Source organism: Cornus florida, unplaced genomic scaffold, assembly GCF_030987335.1.
Source record: "Cornus florida cultivar Cherokee Brave unplaced genomic scaffold, ASM3098733v1 CherokeeBrave_3.0.0_Hap2_Chr05, whole genome shotgun sequence".
Taxonomy (NCBI): domain Eukaryota; kingdom Viridiplantae; phylum Streptophyta; class Magnoliopsida; order Cornales; family Cornaceae; genus Cornus; species Cornus florida.
Genome location: NW_026775575.1, coordinates 76853988 through 76871407, shown reverse-complemented (window position 1 = coordinate 76871407; position 17420 = coordinate 76853988). Strand labels below are relative to the sequence as shown.

The window sequence follows — 17420 nt, the reverse complement described above, 5'->3', positions numbered from 1 at the left end:
GGAGTTATTGGCCCAACACTTGCTACATGGGTTGGTTAGAAAGCTTAATGGATTTTCGACATTGTACGACCATAGTAAGTGATCTTTTGAGTTGATCAATAAAATTGTCAATAAGCAACAAAAGTTGTTCAGTGAATAAAATTATGCCTTGGAGACCTCATTTAGAAGGAGATTTAAGGATGTAAAAATGTGTTCTTGAGATTGGAAAAAGAGGGTAAAAGCCACATATTGGGAATCCGGCTCACTTTCACTGAAGTTAGAGTTCATGTTATTCAAGAGATGAAAATTGAAGTGTTTATATAGACCTTGATGATTGATGTATTTAAGTTGAACTAGTTTTGCCATTTTATGTGTTAAGGCTTCATATATACAAGGTAGTCTGTTCAATGTCTATCTTCGAATTTTCTGTGTTCCAAATCATAGTTGAGCTTCGTCGATACTTTTGTTTGATGATTGATACATGTGTCAGCATTTCATTGGTTGTCATTTTCATTAAGCTCTTTGTCTTGTTTTGCTAAGGGACTAGCAAAATGTAAGTTTGGGGGTGTGATAAGCGCCGAATATTACATATTCAAGCGCCCTTTCTTGCATTAGTTAAGTCCATTATTAGAGGATAATGTACAATTTTAATTCAGTTGTGTATTTATTTTTGATTTTAGGTATTTTTCCCGAGAATGATCAAAGAAGTGGTTTTGACATCATTTGTGTTGAAACACGTGCGCCTTGCGGGGGAGTCATCCTTTGGACCGAACCTCTTATGTTGCAGTTTTTATGAAACCATGGCTTAGTGTTCATTGTGCTTCTGAGATGGAAGCACATCCATGATCTAGTTTGATGAAGCTTACAAGAAGTATGGTCAAAGCTGCAAAGGCAAGCTCCCGCGGGCGCCTGCCGCGCCACCTTACTCTCTGCCAGCTTTCGCGGGCCCTTGATTAGCTCCCGCAGAAGCTCCCGCGAGCCACCGCGGGCACCCGCCGCGCCATCGCGGGCGCCCTCCAAACACTCCAGCATTGCCCTCGCAAGCCCAAGCCCTCACGGGCGCCCGCGGAACTGTAGCAGGCAGTTCAACTGCCCCTGATTTTCAGTATTTTGGTCCCCTTATCCTCCTTTTGTGTGGTCTAGCTTCATGCAGAGGGGGGAGCTCGGGATGGTGAGTATGGGGAGTAGGTTTTGGATGGATAAAGAGGGGAAGGTAATCTCATATGAAAAAAAAACACAATTTTTAGCTAAGTTCTAGGGAGGAAGAGAGGTGTTCTTGAGGTCTTGGGTTCTAGCTTCCTTGAGGTGCAAAAATGGAGGGTGGACTTGCTTCTTCCTCTTCATTCCTTACAATGATGGGTAACTAGACCTCCATCTAGGGAGGTGATGAAGCCTTCCCTTATAATCATGTTCTAGATTAAGCTCTATTTTGGGGATAATAATGTATAATTTTTGGTCTTTTCATAATCAAGAGCTTATTACCTCTTGTAATGAATTCTAATGTTTATAAATGATTGTTGTAAGTTAATTATCTTGTCTTAGGTAGTTTTTTATATTAATCATAATGCTTTCATTTTCATGTGATAATGGAAATAAGATTATGAATGGTTTTCATGGCATGTTAATAGAGAAACTTCATAGTCCATTACTTAGGTATTCCCTTTGATGGTTTATACTTGATTCCTAACTTCATGTGCTTTATCATTTGATTAAAGGCTTGATGATCTTTTGCTTAAGATAGTATGTTTGATGCTACACCCTAGTTTAGGTAGTTCGAATGTATAAACTTTTGATGGATCATTCTTGTTTTGATTTGATGAATTTCTCGATGATTATAGGGCAACCAAGTGTTGCTATATAATTCTTGGCCATCATTTATATTGTCTATCCCCAATTTAGTCTTGATCTAGCATGTGTTTAGGGTTTAGTGCGGATTCACTTCCCTAGTTCCCTTTTTAATTGTCTTTGCCTCTTTACTTCTTAGCATTAATGTTTTATACATTTTTCAATTCATAATCTTAAGTGACAATCCAACAAATCCTCTATAACCCCCTTCATCATTCTAAAAATGACTCTAGACACCTAAGTTGCCATAAACTAGCAGTCCCAGTGGTTCGACTAACCCGACCAATAACCCTATTGTACAATGATTTGTGCTAACTAAAATTTTTAAAACTTATTATTTAATCCAAACACATATTTGAGATTTGGTCTATTTCCTTAGTTGTTAATTTATATTCAAATGTTTTTTTTTTTTTTTTTCCCTTTCATTTCCTTAAATATCGGTTTATCATCTTAACTTTCTGTTACTAATCTTAAAATTAGTATTACTATTTTTTTTTTTTTTCAATATTTGGTATCGTGTGATTCTGTTTGTGGGGCCGAAAAAGTGGGTTTATTCCCTTATATGCAGGAACATGTAAATTCAATTGAAGAATCTTCTTTTGAGTAATTATGAAATAACTATTTAGTGCATTGCTTGACATTTACCTTTTTAAGTGTACCTTATGGCAATTACATCATGAGATGGGGGGTTGGGACCATTATTTTTTGTTATTCCAAAATTTATAGTCTAAAGTCAACTTTGTTCTGGTTTTATTCGAGAGTCTATTTTATGCATGAACTTGAACTTCTCTACCCATATCCATGGCTTTGAAAATGACACATTATGCAGTTATTATATCAGACTTCACAAATTTGAACCAGAGTCTAAAGAATATTGTTTATGCATTTCATTGCACTTGGCTATTTGACCCAAGATTCAGTTGGTTTAGTGATATTAGATAATCAGATTTCTTTGCTATACAGGACCACATCAATGGGCCAAGTACAGAAATTCTTCATAGCTAGCTCAACAACGGCACCATTAGCTTTCGAGGTAGGTTTCTCTATATATATGTGTGTGTATATATCATGTCTCTATGTTTGTGTGTATCACCCAAATCCTTGTAATATTGAAGAATGTTCTGTTTCTTTCTTGCTTTGATTTTTTCTATTGCAGACAGACATCCATAGAAGTAATGTGAAAAGTAGGAAAGTGCGAAGGCTTATTTAGCTTGGTATAAGAAGGATGCTAGCTTTCTACTTGATTAACATTAAAAGTTCATATTAGTTGAATTCTGTTTGATTAATTTAGAAACTATGCAATGGCAAAGGTTGAATTGTTCCTTGAAGTGAGAATTATTTTGTTTCATTGAATATGATTAATTATGGCTTACTTTTGCCTCCTAGTGCTATGTATGAATGTATTAATGATTCTGACTCTTCAAGTCTTTATCAAAATGGTCATTAGGCAGTGTAATCCCCGTTAATTGTTCGGAGGGACAGATTGAATATAAAGATTTTAAATATTATTTACACAAGGTAATTACTTTAATGATTCAAATCTCCATTTTCATGCTTGATAGTAAAGCATTTAAAATGTGTTGAAAACTCGAAACACTTTTCTTAAATTCATAATATTTTGCTGCAATGGTCCATAAATTGGGAGATATGGGCAAATAAAACAGAGACAAATAATTATCAATTAAGGGAATTTAAGTCGCAAGATATAAGTCAGGCTGGTTGAATTTATGTTTTTGTAGTAATTTGGAGGATTTAAATTTGAAAGTCACAGAGATAAACGTGTTAAAATTTTAACAAATATATATTATTTTATTACTTTTAGTATCTCAATGGAGAATTTTGAAAAAATATTTGTTTTTTCCTAATCACTATTTTATACCTAAAAATTTCAAAAGTAATTATCGAATCCAAACACATATTTGAGATCTAATCTGATTCCTTATTATACTAACTTACAAAATATTTCCCATCACTATTTTAACAAAACCAAATTTATTCCCCTAACACCAATTTTAAAAGCAATCTACACACACACATATATATATATGTGTGTCTATATATATGTCTGTAGATGCTTGTTGGGGTTGTGTGCAATTTCATTTTAGATAATGCTAGAGTCCTGTCTTATACGACAGATTGTGTCCTGCAGATTAGGTGGCGAAATAAAATTTTGACGCTTGTCTCAAAAAGTAAAAAATGAATTAAACCATTTTAAATGGGTTAACCCGGTCTCAATCTCTCTGCCCATTTGAGTTATTATTACATTTCCAAAATCAAGAAACCCATTTCAACCACAGTTCTCCACATCTCTGGGATCCTCCATCACCCTTTCAACTCTCTTCCTCTGCCACTCATCACTGCAACACCCACCAAACCATCTCACAAAAGCAATCAAACAATTAATCAACTCACAACGGAAATACACCACAATGCGTCTCTTCACTCCATGATCACCACCAAACAATCATTACGATGCTCTCTAGCTCCTACTCCTACTCCTCTCTTTCTCTCTCTACGCCTCCGTCCCCTCTCTCTACTTCTTATCTCCTTTGTCTCCGTCCTCTTGTCGCCGTCGAATCGTCCCCAAAGGAGACGATATCGCTCAATGGCTGCGATTCCAAGCATTGGCTTGTTACGGAGAAGATGGTAGTGAGAGAGAGAGAACTGATCTCTCAACTCGTGGCTGTGTAGATTTTTGGAAGTTTTCTTTACTGAGGGGGTGGTGGAGTGAGGGTGGTGCTGGGTTGGTGGTGGCGGTGGAGATTCAGGAGTGCTGGCGGTTAGGGATTTGGAATGGAGATTTCAGAGAAGGGGATTTCGTTCATATGGATCTACGCCAATACACTTCTTAAATGGGTCTAATTTATTTTTATAATTTTAAATATTATATTGTTTCTCCTCACACATGTCAAATTTTCATTCAACCACATTACTTGGAGGACACAAAATGTCCATTCATTTTTACGTTGTATTATTTATTGGAAGTATAAAAAATATGGGATTTATTTTTCCTTGAATATTGTTTATCATCTTAATTTTCTCTTACTAATCTTTAATTTAACATTAATGATTTTTTCAACTTTTGGTTCTTTGTGATTCTCTTTGTAGGGGCTGCAACAGTAGTATTACAGCTTGGAACTTCAACCACTTGACTGAACTTCATAACAATTGCAACGATAAATAAGGTTAAGATTATTATTATTATTATTATTTTTTTTTGTGACATTTACTATGTGAAAATAAGTAATTTAATTGAAGAATCTTCTTTTGAGTAATTATGAAATAATTATTTAAAATTACGTTCACAAATTTGTGTTTGCTAACTGTTATCTTATTTCTAACCATATTTAAGGTACAGATAAATCAATTTATAAATTGCTCCCTAAATATAAAATTAAAATTTTCTTAGATGTTCTATCGATATCATACCTCACAACCTATGCCAAGAACTGTCCTTAACATATATACCTTTAACACGTATCGTATTTTTAGTAAATATTTCATATTGGGGGGGTTTGGAAAGACAGATTGAATACAAAGATTTTTCATATTATTTGCACAGGGTGATTATTTTAAAAATTCAAACCTGCATTTTCATGCATTTAAAAGGTGTTGAAGACCCGAAATACTTTTCTTAAACTCGTAAAATTCAATAGTCCATAAATTGGGGAGGTGAGGACAAATAATATAATCCAGAAGGAAGTCATCCACTGTTTTACCGGATTTGAATTGTCATAAACGGTTATCACTTGCTTTGAGGCTTAGGCCTCTGTTGCCTTTGGGCTCTCTCTTCTTTCCTACTTTTGTAATTATGGGCCTGTGAGGTCTCAACTAACAGGCCCAATACTTTACATTATCATTTATACAATACTTAGCTGAATAATTGAAAAAAATAAAAATAATTCTGATACTATCTTTCAACTCTCTTTACTTTTACTCTTTATTTATGTTTACGTTGGCCTGGTTAAAATCTATTTTATCTCATTAAATTGGACTACACTTAAAAAAAGATAAGCAAAAGTGAAAACTACACTTATTCACACCTTTTATAATTGAGATATTTTGATAACCTGTTCTGCAATTGTGCAACTCTAATATTACACATAAAAAGCATAGTAAAAACTTGGAGTTCTGTTCCGTTTTATATTTTGAGTTTAAAAGTAATTTTCTAACAACTAATTTAAATGAAAATCTTTAGTTTCATATTACAATCCCTTTTAAAACTATCTAATAATTTATCTTTTTATTTTATTTTTAAAAAATAAACTAAAGAATACTATAAATACATGTAGGAAAACTAACATCTCTTTTCTAAAGAGAGAGTGAGTTCAAGCGAGGCATAGAACACTTGGGGGAGCGTGTGTGTAAATATTTATCTAATTTTTTTGAAAAACACACCAGATGAACTTTTTCAAAGAATTGAAAGCATCCAAGGTGCAAAAGCTTTAAGGGGTATTGACACATATGTACACAAATGTGGTTTCCCACGTATAGATAATTGTACATACAATCAAGTTTTAAACTTTTTTTTTTTCATTTTTTTTTTTTTTTTTCACAAATAAACATAATAATAATAGACTAAATAAATAGAAGACACTTATCAATCACGAATGTATGTTGTAATGCTATCAAGATGGCACTCTTGAACATAATTATCATAGCTTGACAAATTCAAATCTAGCTCAAAGATGATGAACTTGAACATATTAATCAATTTCTTTGTGAATGTTATGTCAGGAAATGTAATTGTGTGTTTGCATGTTTTTAATTCAAAATCAATATATGGAGTTGTAATTTTATTTAAGGTTTAAATTGGTTATTTTGAATGTCAAGGTGTGTATTGATCTTCGAACATACCATATTTTTCTATTCCACGTTAATAGTTTATTTATTTATTTTTCCTTAAAATTTAAGACTACTCCATAATTGTAAATTAAACTCTAAAAATTCATGTATTTGTTATTCTTACTGAAAAGAAAACCCTAAAATATATTAAGAAATTAATACATGATTCCGCATGGTCATGAACTACCACAAAAAAAATAAAAAAATAAACAAAAAATTAAAAAATAAAGTTGACACTATTTGTAAACTATTTGTAAACTGTGTATGTCTATTACAAAAAGAAAAAAAACAGTAAAATACAAATATTATATCAAATCAGACTAATCTAAGAAAACTAATGTTAAGATTTTTTTATAATATATTACTAATACACTAAGTTTTTGTGAGATCATTTTTTTTAATTAGAGAATCTAAGATTAAATTGGTCTACCCGGTATTAATTATCAGGATTAAATAATAATTTATGGGGTTGTTAAACTTCCCCATCATTACTGGGTCAATACGCGCATGCATTAAGCGTGTTTAGTAGTGAGGATTTTTGGACAATACTTAGAGAATCTAGATTAAATTGGTCTATCCGGTATTAATTATCAGGATTAAATAATAATCTCTGGGGTTGTTAGTTAAACTTTCCCATCATTACTAATGGACTCGAGAAATTTTAGAAAGCAACGGATTCATGGAATATGGTTGACCAATGGGGCAATGTGGTAGGTAGGAAATTGTTTGCACATCACCTTAGTCAATATCACCAATAAACTAAGAAAGGTTTATGGAAACTCAGAACCAAATTCCTCATCTTTAAGATTTGAATAAGCATCTATCTTAATGGCTAAGAATTGAAGAGGCAATATATATATATATATATATATAATTACTTATTGCTTTCCGATCTATAGCTTTGAGTAATTTGGCACACATCTATGGCTTCTTCATCTTCTTCACTGTGTCAATCTGAATATGACGTGTTCTTGAGTTTTCGAGGCGAAGACACTTGGAAAAGTTTTGTGGGCCATCTCTACACTGCTCTGGAACAGAGAGGAATCAGGTCCTTCAAAGATGATGAAAGGCTTGAGCAAGGAAAATCCATTTCTTTGGATCTCCGGAAAAGTATCAATGAATCCAGCATTGCTGTGATCATTTTCTCCAAAAACTACGCTAATTCATCACGGTGCTTGGATGAATTGGTGGAGATCCTTGTGTGCATGAGGACCAAGGGACTAATAGTTTTGCCCATCTTTTATGATGTCAAAGCATCGCAAATTCGAAAGCAGAAGGGAAGTTTCGCGAAAGCATTTGAACAGCATGAAAAAAATTCTCGAGGAGGAGATGGAAAGGGTGCAGAGGTGGAGGGCTGATCTAAAAGAAGCTGCAAATCTAAGTGGGCTCGATTTAGAAGATGCAGCAAATGGGTATATATATATATATATATATATGTTCTGCTTCTATGAGTTACTACTTTCTACTAGCTTTGTTCATCAATGTATATAATATTTTATAGGGTTAAATGCAAAAAAATATTTTGTTTGGTGGAATTTTCAGTTTCTGAAATTCCTTCCACTGAATTAATCTTGAATAATGCATTTTGATGAAAGTAATGTAAAACGAAAAAGTTGTTTGGTGGGTAAATTTTTTGAAACTCTTTTAACTATTAACAAAATTTAAGTTGACAATTATATTCTTAATATTAGTATAGAGTTGAATTGAAATGTACAAAGAACTTTAGAAAAAAACAAAAAAAAAAAAAAAAATGTACAAAAAAGGGAAGAAAAAAAATCATAATTAAAGTGATGGAGTGAAATTGCTAATGATGAAGCAACGATTAATTGGTATAGTGAAGATCTGGATATACAAATTTAACCCAATTTAAATGGTAGAATTTTTTTTTTTTTTTCCTTCACTACATGATAGAGTTGAAAGAGATGGAAAAAGGAAAAGAAAGAAAAATAAAACAAAGAGAGAGATGGCAACAAAAATATTCTTATTTATACCTACAAATCACTTTAACAGCGAAACGGGTAGCCTTCAAAATAGAAAAAAAAAAATTTATATATACATATATATATTATGTGTATATATATAAATATATATATTTTTTGGAGAGAGAAAGAAAAATTATTTAAAATTCTACATATGATTCAATTTTGGATGAGAGTTCATAAGTCTTGAAACTTTTCAGACTATGAAGTCAAATAAGAGTCAATAGTATTTTTTCCTATAATTCCTCAATCTTTTTGTTTTTCCTTTGTTGAATCATTTTTCAACAATATTTTTTTCAATAAAGTTTTGTGAAATTTTGTTCAGCATTATTTTATTTTTTATTTTTTGGGTAGAGAATGAAGGAAGAAGATGATACAAAAATAGAAAGATAAAAGTTTACAATGAAATTCAGAAATTGAAATAGGTTAAAATGTTAAATAATGGATGATATAGGAATTTTATATTTATTACTTAAAAAAGTGTGTAGCTTGTGGGAAGTTAATTAGGAATCATGTTTTATTGGCTTGGTCAACCGGGGTTCTAAGCCACTAAGACTTTTTTAAAGTCCATTTTCAGAAATTTTACCAAACGCTCTTTATTATTGGGAAAGGACTTTCTGGGTTTGGAAGCCCGTTTTGAAACGCCCATAATATTTTATAGAGTTAAAGTGCAAAAAACTTTCTTGCTATATAAAAAAATGTGCAATAAACACTCTTATTAACAAAAAAAAGAAAAAAAGGGCGTATAATTCCTTTTATTATTCATCTTTTGAGCAATTTGTTCCCTATTAAATGGATTTGTTGAAAAAGAGCAGTTGGGTGAAGTCATTAAAAAAAAAAAAAAAAAAAAAAAAAAAATCAAAAGTGCCCTTTTTGTGTAATAAGAATGCCCCTACTAATTTTATATATATTTGAACACTAAATGAGTTTGTTTGCAAGTGCTTCAAGACTTGTGCAAGGAAAAACTCTATGTTTGTTGCCATAGTCTATCTCTCTAAAAAATCTATTCTCTCTCTAAAATATCTCGCCATCACTGATATTATCTCTCTAAAATATCTTTTTGTGGCGGCCTATATTATCTCTCTCTTTTTTTTTTTTTTTTTTTTTCACTAAAATCACTGCCAATAATATCTATTCTAAATGATAGATGTATATTTTCTTGTAAATGAATGATTCTCCCTTAATTATATATAATAATAATAATAATTAAATTAATGAATTTGCTTTGACACAAATTGTTATCAGATGAACTTATGATTTCTATCAAAATTAAAATTTTGATCTAGTTACTCTTGGACCAGACACAAACTTAAGCAACACATTTTTTAAAAATTATTTATTTTATTTTATTTTATTAATGTCTATTTTTGTCATATCTTGTTCTTTATAATAAACAAGCACAAGGCTTTAACATCATGCGAGCCAAACTTTTTGAATTTACCATTAACTTTTTTCTTTTCCTATTTGGTTTACCATTATTATTATTATTATTATTATTATTTTTTTTTCCCTAGTTGGTTTACCATGAACTTTTCAAGTACAATTTCTCAAAAATCATTAATAAGTGGGATAAAATGCAGTTTAAAAATATATATTATTGATGAGTGAGATTGACGTGTAGTTAGTGAGGTACGTCTATAAATTTTTTATTTTTAGTTTGGTGTGTGTATATATATTCTTGAATGTATTAGAAGGATAATGGTTCAATTTGGTAAAAGGTAACTAGACACTCACATTCCAATTTTGTTTTAAATATTGTGACACTAATTTATAATCCTTTTACTGTTATGTTATGACTTTAAGGGTAGTTTTGATATTTTGTCCCCCCCCCCCATTTGTTAATGATAAAGTAAGGTTAATTTAGTAATTTTACCATCAAAATTATGATTTGTCCTTATTAATTTGCGCAAATTGAAAACAATAAGGGGTTTTTTCAAACAATAGAGGGGTAGTTGCACATTTTACATATTATGAGGGTATTTTTTACACTTAACCCTATTTTATACTCGTATTTATTAACATCCTAATCCAATACAGTCCCATATATTCTATCTTAATTAGACTGCCCCATTATTGGGTGGTAAACTCCATATTTAAGTAAAATTCTGTAACAATGTGTTTGGAACCTTGGGATTTGATAGGAATTGAAATTTTAACAGAATATCAGTTGTTTGGAATGATAGAATTTGAAAAGGGAAAGGGATTTGATGGGATTTTAAAGGAAAATTGGCATGGAGAAATCGATGGAAAAATGAAAGGATTTGATGGGATTTGGAATGTAGTTACAATTTTATCCTTTTATTAACTATTTTCTTGTCTCTAATTCTAAAAATCTCGTTCATAACTGGCACGTTGCTATATCCCAAATTGGTACAAAGATGATTTTATTTCAAATTCCTTTATACAAATTCCAATTTCTTCCTAACACTAATTTACTCACTTTTATTTATACTTGTTAGTATCAAATTGATGTCAGCATTTTCAACTGTAGCGATGGGTTGTTAGAAGTATTTTTTCAACTCTAATTTTTTTTTTTTGCCTATACCAAGTTATAATGAGTAAATACCCTTTATATATATATATATATATATATATATATATATATATATATTTCTTTCTCCCTCTAGATTTTGATTTTAATGTGCTTTCTACTTGATAGGTATGAGGATAAGTTTATCAAATGCATTGTTCAAATGATTTTATAAAAATTGCAGCCGAAATCATTCAGAGTTGCTGACCATGAAGTGGGTATTAATACACGTGTGGATAAAATAATGTCTTTGCTTGCAGAGGATCAACTCTTTGTTGGGATTTGTGGAATTGAAGGAGTAGGAAAGACAACTGTGGCCAAAGCAATTTTCAACAGAATATCAAAAACTTTTGAAAGAAGTTGTTTTCTTGAAAACGTGAGAGAAGAGTCAACAAATTATGGTGGTCTAGCTAAACTACAAAGCAATTTCTCAGAGAGATCCTAATGGATAAAAATATAACCATATCATATCCTGATAGGGGTATCAATGAGATAAAGGAGAGACTTCATAATAAAAGGCTTCTTTTGGTGCTCGATGATGTAGATAAAGAAAATATATTGAAGTACTTAGTTGGAGAAGCCGGAGAGGAATGGTTTGGAAATGGTAGTAGGATCATCATAACAACTAAAGAGAGGCGGTTGTTGAAAAAAATACAATGTTGGAATATATGATATTGAGGTACTAAATGGCAGTGAAGCAGTAGAACTTTTTAGTTGGCATGCATTCAAGCAAAATAAGACTAAAGAAGAATATGAGAAACTTTCACACCATGCAAAAGATTATGCCAAAGGCCTTCCACTTGCTCTTAAAGTTTTGGGTTCCTATTTAAGTAATAGAAGCAAGCAAGATTGTTTAACTATATTGAATGGGTTGCAGACCAAGCCTCCCAAAGAAATTCATGAAGTTTTAAGAATTAGTTATGAAAGCCTTGATAAGGAAGAGAAGAATATTTTTCTTGATATCGCGTGTTTCTTCAAAGGATACAATAAGAAATATGTCTTGGACGTTTCTAAAAGGCCTGAATCTGACAAGGCTTTTGGAATAGAAATTCTTAGAGAGCGGTGCCTCATTAATATATCAAAAAACAACCACCTGTCAATGCATGATTTGATACAAGAAATGGGCCGAGAAATTGTTTGTCAAGAATCTGATGATCTTAGGAGGCGCAACAGGCTGTGGTCTTATGAAGACATCTATGAAGTATTTACTGAAAATACGGTACGTGCTAAAGCCATATATGTTAGTTTCTTAATTTCCACGTGCAAGATATGCCAAAAAAAAAAAAGTTTCTTGTATTGTATTCCATGTAGTCTTCTTTGAAGTTATATAATTTTAATTATGTTTTTATTTCTGGGTTGATAGGGGACAGAAAATATTGAAGGCATTGTGTTACTTGAGAAAGGATTATCTTTAGAAGATGTTGACTTCTTTGAGGGAAGGTTGCATGTAAGCATAAATGCCTTGGCAAAGATGAGGAAGCTAAGAATACTCAAAATTAGTGGCGTGGAACTTCATGAATGCCATAAGTATCTTTCACATGAGTTAAGGTATCTTGACTGGAGTGACTATCCCGCAAAACATTTGCCATACAATTTTCATCCATAAAATCTCGTTCAACTCCATTTACGTAATGGCCCGATTAAAGAGATTTGGTCCAATACAAAAGTAAGATAAATATTTTACTCACGCTATTTTCCTTTTGGTAATTTTTTTTTAAACAGTTTTTTGAAAGTAATAATTTTCTCTGGTCCATTGAAGTTAACTTATTTTACTATTTATTTTTTAAGAGTTTCCAAAGATGTTAAAAGTTCTTGATCTCAGTTACTGCAAAAATTTGGGAAAAAATCCTAATTTTTCAAGGTTCCCATTTATGGAGAAATTGCTTCTTAGAGGTTGTGAAAGCTTGGTTGAGGTTGGATTCGATGACAAGAAGGTAATTTTATTATTTTTACTGCAATACGCTTCTCTTTGCAAAATACTTTGTCAAGTTGGTTGAAGATAATTTATATCATAAGTTATTTGTTTCAAAAGCTTTTGGATTAGTTAAAAGTCATTGATATCTTATATATATATATATATATATATATATATATTAAATTTTTTTGTTGGAGTTCCCATGTTGGCAGGCCAATCAAGCTGACCTCTTGGATTCCAACTCTTAAAGTAAGAATAGGGGAATTCATGGGTAGTTAAGTAGTGAACAACGCCTCTAAGATATTAAAAAATTGTTATCGTAGGCTTACATTACATGTGTTACTACCTGTTATAGCGATTATGTTTATATAAGTCTTGATTTATGTTAACCTATTATTTTTTGGATTTTATTTTAGGATGAGCTCAATTCGTGAAGCTGGCCAATGAAAAATGTTTTTGTACAATCCAGAATGGTTCAGTTTGGTTCTTTAATTTTACCTTTTATACCAAATCAAACTGAAGTGTACATCCTTATAATTTAGCATGCAAAAACAAAAAATGAATTTCTTACTGACCACCTATGTTTCGATCAAATCGGTAATAGATAAGGAGGCGAAATTTTGTTGGCCATTTGATTAGAATGAAATAGTATGAAATAGAAGGAAAGTAATTTAGTCATATTCAGTTAACTTCATTTCTTGAGAAAATTTTATGAGGTTACAACATTGTACTTTGTTTTCTTTCAAGTTTCATGTATTTTAAACTATGAAATGGTAATTTTTTTTTTTTTTTATTTTCTTTAAAAAAAATTATATACTAATAAAATGCACATTGGAAAATTTATATTCTTTTCATTTACTCACTTCCTCTTACTTTTTACTTTCACCTCTTACATTTCATTTAACTATACCACAGTGAATGCGAATTTAAATAAACTAATTGAACAAATGGTATTGATCTAGTGATTGTATAATTTCAGTAACTTTCTCTTTCCTGAGTCTTTTTTATTTTTCTTAAGTCTATTTTTTATTTTCTGATGTGAGATAGAAAATGAAAAATGAAAACTAAAGGAAACGGGAAATTACATGTAGTTATCTTGTGTTTTCTATCTCTATTTTCTAACGAGATGAGAAGATTAGAAGTTAATGGTGAGGTTATTACTTTAAATACATTTCCCCTCCTGTTGGATAATTATATTTGAGTTGATTGTAGTTGATTTCTTTTATTTTTTAATTGTTTGATTTAACAGTTTCAAGATAAGTTAAAATTTGTCGATCTCAGCTACTGTACAAATTTGAACAAAACTCCTAATTAGCCAAGGTTGCCATGTCTGGAGAAATTGGTTTTTGAAGGTTGTACAAGTCTGGTTGAGGTTGATCTGTCTATTGAATTTCATGAGAGGCTTATTTGGTTGAGTTTCAAAAAATGTAAAAATCTGAAGAATCTCGCAACAAGAGTTAATTTAAAATCTCTTAACTCTTTATCTGATTGGGTGCTCAAAACTTGAGAAGTGTCCAGAGTTCCATAGAGAGATGATATGTTTAGAGCATGTTTGGTTTAATGGGACTGCAATAAAAGAATTACCTCCATCAGTTGGACATCTCGAAGGGCTTGACGAGTTACATCTGTGGAATAGCAAAATGCTTGGCAGTTTGGACAATATTGGTGAAATGAAGAGTTTAAGAATGCTTGTGTTGAGTCATAGTGTAATAAAAAAGTTACCGTCATCCATTGCACAGTTGAGTATTGTAGAATTACATTGGTGTAACTGCAATTTAGATGAAGAATCCTTTGTCAATCTTCCTCACTCGTTGTGGAAATTAGATCTAAGCGGGAATGACTTTTTAGCTTACGGTCAACCTTCGCTCAACTTACAGACCTTTATCAACTTGTTTTGGACGATTGTGTAAGGCTCCAAACATTGGAGTCACTTCCATCATCCATACGATGTCTTTCTTTGTGTGGTTGCTCAAGCCTCCATGAAGAAATTGTAAAGAAATATAGAGAAAGAATGAGAAAAAGCAATGAATAGAAAAATGAATTTTATTCACTCTTTTTCATTGTCGAGCAAGGTGTATGGACATGTCAATTTATACAATAAAGAGGTCCGTAATATACAAAAAATCTCCTAGAAAAAAACTTTATTTAATTTTATAAATAGGCAATCCTTTAGATATGGCATAACAAATTGCCAAGTTTGTTTCCAACGGCTTTGCATATATCATGGGATTTTTTGACCATTTGGAGTAGTAATCTTCTTGCTCCTTTTCCATATTGTCATTAGTACTAGGATCTTTATTTTTGACAAGTGAATTTTTCATTGACTTTATCAGGCCCCCTCAAGCTGGGAAGTGGAAGAGGATGAACTACCAGCTTGATTCGAAAAGTTTTGAAAGATGACTTTGGAAGAGCCTTAGTTAAGGCATCCGCAATTTGCAGTGGTGAAGGAATATATTTGGTGACAAGATCTCCACGCGTAACTTTTTCTCGAACAAAATGGTAATCTATTTCAATATATTTGGTCCGAGCATGGAAAACAGGATTTTTTGTCATGTGAAGGGCACTGATATTATCGCAGAAGAGCCGAGGTAGTTGAACTAGAGGAATCCCCAGGTCGCTTAATAGATACCCGATCCATGTTAATTCAGCAGTAGTGATAGCAAGTGCACGATATTCGGCTTCGGCACTTGAACGGGGAACGGTTGGTTGTTTCTTTGAAGACCATGACACATAATTAGAGCCAAGAAAAATACAGTAGCCGGTGGTGCTTCGACGAGTGAGAGGACAACCTGCCCAATCTGCATCACAAAAACTATTTAAAGTGAGAGAGCTTTGAGATAAAAAGCAAATGCCATAAGTTTAGTGCCTTTGAGATATCGAAGGATTCGTTTGACAACTCTAAGATTGGCAAGGGTCGGTTGATGAAAATGTTGGCAAACTTTATTCACTGCATGAGTGATATCAGGGCGAGTAAAAGTGAGATATTGAAGTGCGCCAACAATGCTTTGAAATTCAGTTTCGTTGACCAAGTTATGATCATCTGGTTGGTGGGGTGGTGCATATGAGTACGGGAGAGAAGATATTTGGTGTATTTTGTTTGTGAGAGGAATAGGCCACCACCAAAAGGCTTGACTTCAATACCCAAAAAATAATGTAAGGTGCCAAGATCTTTGAGAAAAAATTCACATCCAAGTTTATGAATGATTTGCTGAATAAGAGTATCATTGCTTCCTGTTACAATAACATCATCAACATAGATAAGCAATAACAAAAGGTTATTGTTTTTCTTGTAAATAAACAAAGAGGAATCTACTTTGCTACAAGAAAAACCAAGTGTAAAAAGACAATCAGATAAACGCTCAAACTAGGCACGAGGTGCTTGTTTTAAACCGTAAAGGGATTTATTCAATAAGCAAACATGATTGGGAAAAGTTGGATTGACAAAACCTGGTGGTTGTTCCATGTACACAGTTTCTTTGAGGAAACCATGTAAGAAAGCATTTTTTACGTCAAGCTGTTTGATGGTCCAACGTGAGACAACTGCTAGAGAAATGATGATGCGAATGGTTGTGGGTTTAACTACAGGGCTAAAAGTTTCGTCATAGTCTAGCCCGGGAACTTGAGTGAAACCCCTTGCAACAAGTCGTGCCTTGTATCGATCGATCGAGCCATCTTCCTTGTATTTAATGCAGTAGACCCATTTAGAACCAATGATATTGGTGTTGGAAGGTCGAGGAACAAGACGCCAAGTGTTGTTGGAATAAGGGGCTAAAAGCTCTTCTTGCATCGCAGCAAACCAATATGGTGATTTAATAGCAGTTTTAAGAGACTTCGATTCTTGAGCAAGATTAGTAAGGAGAGCAACATCTTTATGACTGGACGAGCTAGTGGTGGGGCATATATAATCCTTCAAATGAGCTGGTAGTTGGCGCACACGAGTTGGACGAGAAGTTGGAAGATGAGTTACATTTTGATCTGTAATAGAGGGAGCTATAGATGAGTCTCGTATTCCATGAGAAACATTGTTGTCGTCATCTTGAGAGACTTCAAGGTGTGAGCTATGAAGGTCATTTTGTCCTAAATTGTGACTAACTAGATCAATTGAGGTGTTGTCATCTAGCTCATTGCAGCAACTAACTTGGGTACCGCATGAGTTGTTAGCTTGCGTGTTTTCGTTAGCCAAGTTTTGATGAGAATGATGATTGCTTGACTTAGAAAACCACTCTTCTTGATCTGGAAAAGTTATCACTGCAAGCTGTGGAATATCACCACTTGAAACTTTGTGAGAATACGGAAATATTTGTTCATCAAAAACCACATGTCTAGA

At 32.5% G+C, this 17420-nt stretch overlaps 2 protein-coding genes across 2 annotated transcripts; both read left to right on the top strand.

The window, feature by feature from the left end:
* The first annotated feature begins 7592 nt into the window (after positions 1 to 7592).
* On the top strand, positions 7593 to 8027 carry LOC132309506 (TMV resistance protein N-like). The gene has a single exon (XM_059807810.1). It carries the CDS (start codon positions 7593 to 7595, stop codon positions 8025 to 8027), a length of 435 nt encoding a protein of 144 aa, XP_059663793.1.
* Positions 8028 to 11622: 3595 nt separating this feature from the next.
* On the top strand, positions 11623 to 15003 carry LOC132309505 (disease resistance protein RUN1-like). Its single transcript, XM_059807809.1, has 5 exons — positions 11623 to 11771; positions 11872 to 12397; positions 12542 to 12726; positions 13040 to 13112; positions 14605 to 15003. Exons 1-5 carry the CDS (start codon positions 11623 to 11625, stop codon positions 15001 to 15003), a joined length of 1332 nt encoding a protein of 443 aa, XP_059663792.1.
* Positions 15004 to 17420: the final 2417 nt, after the last annotated feature.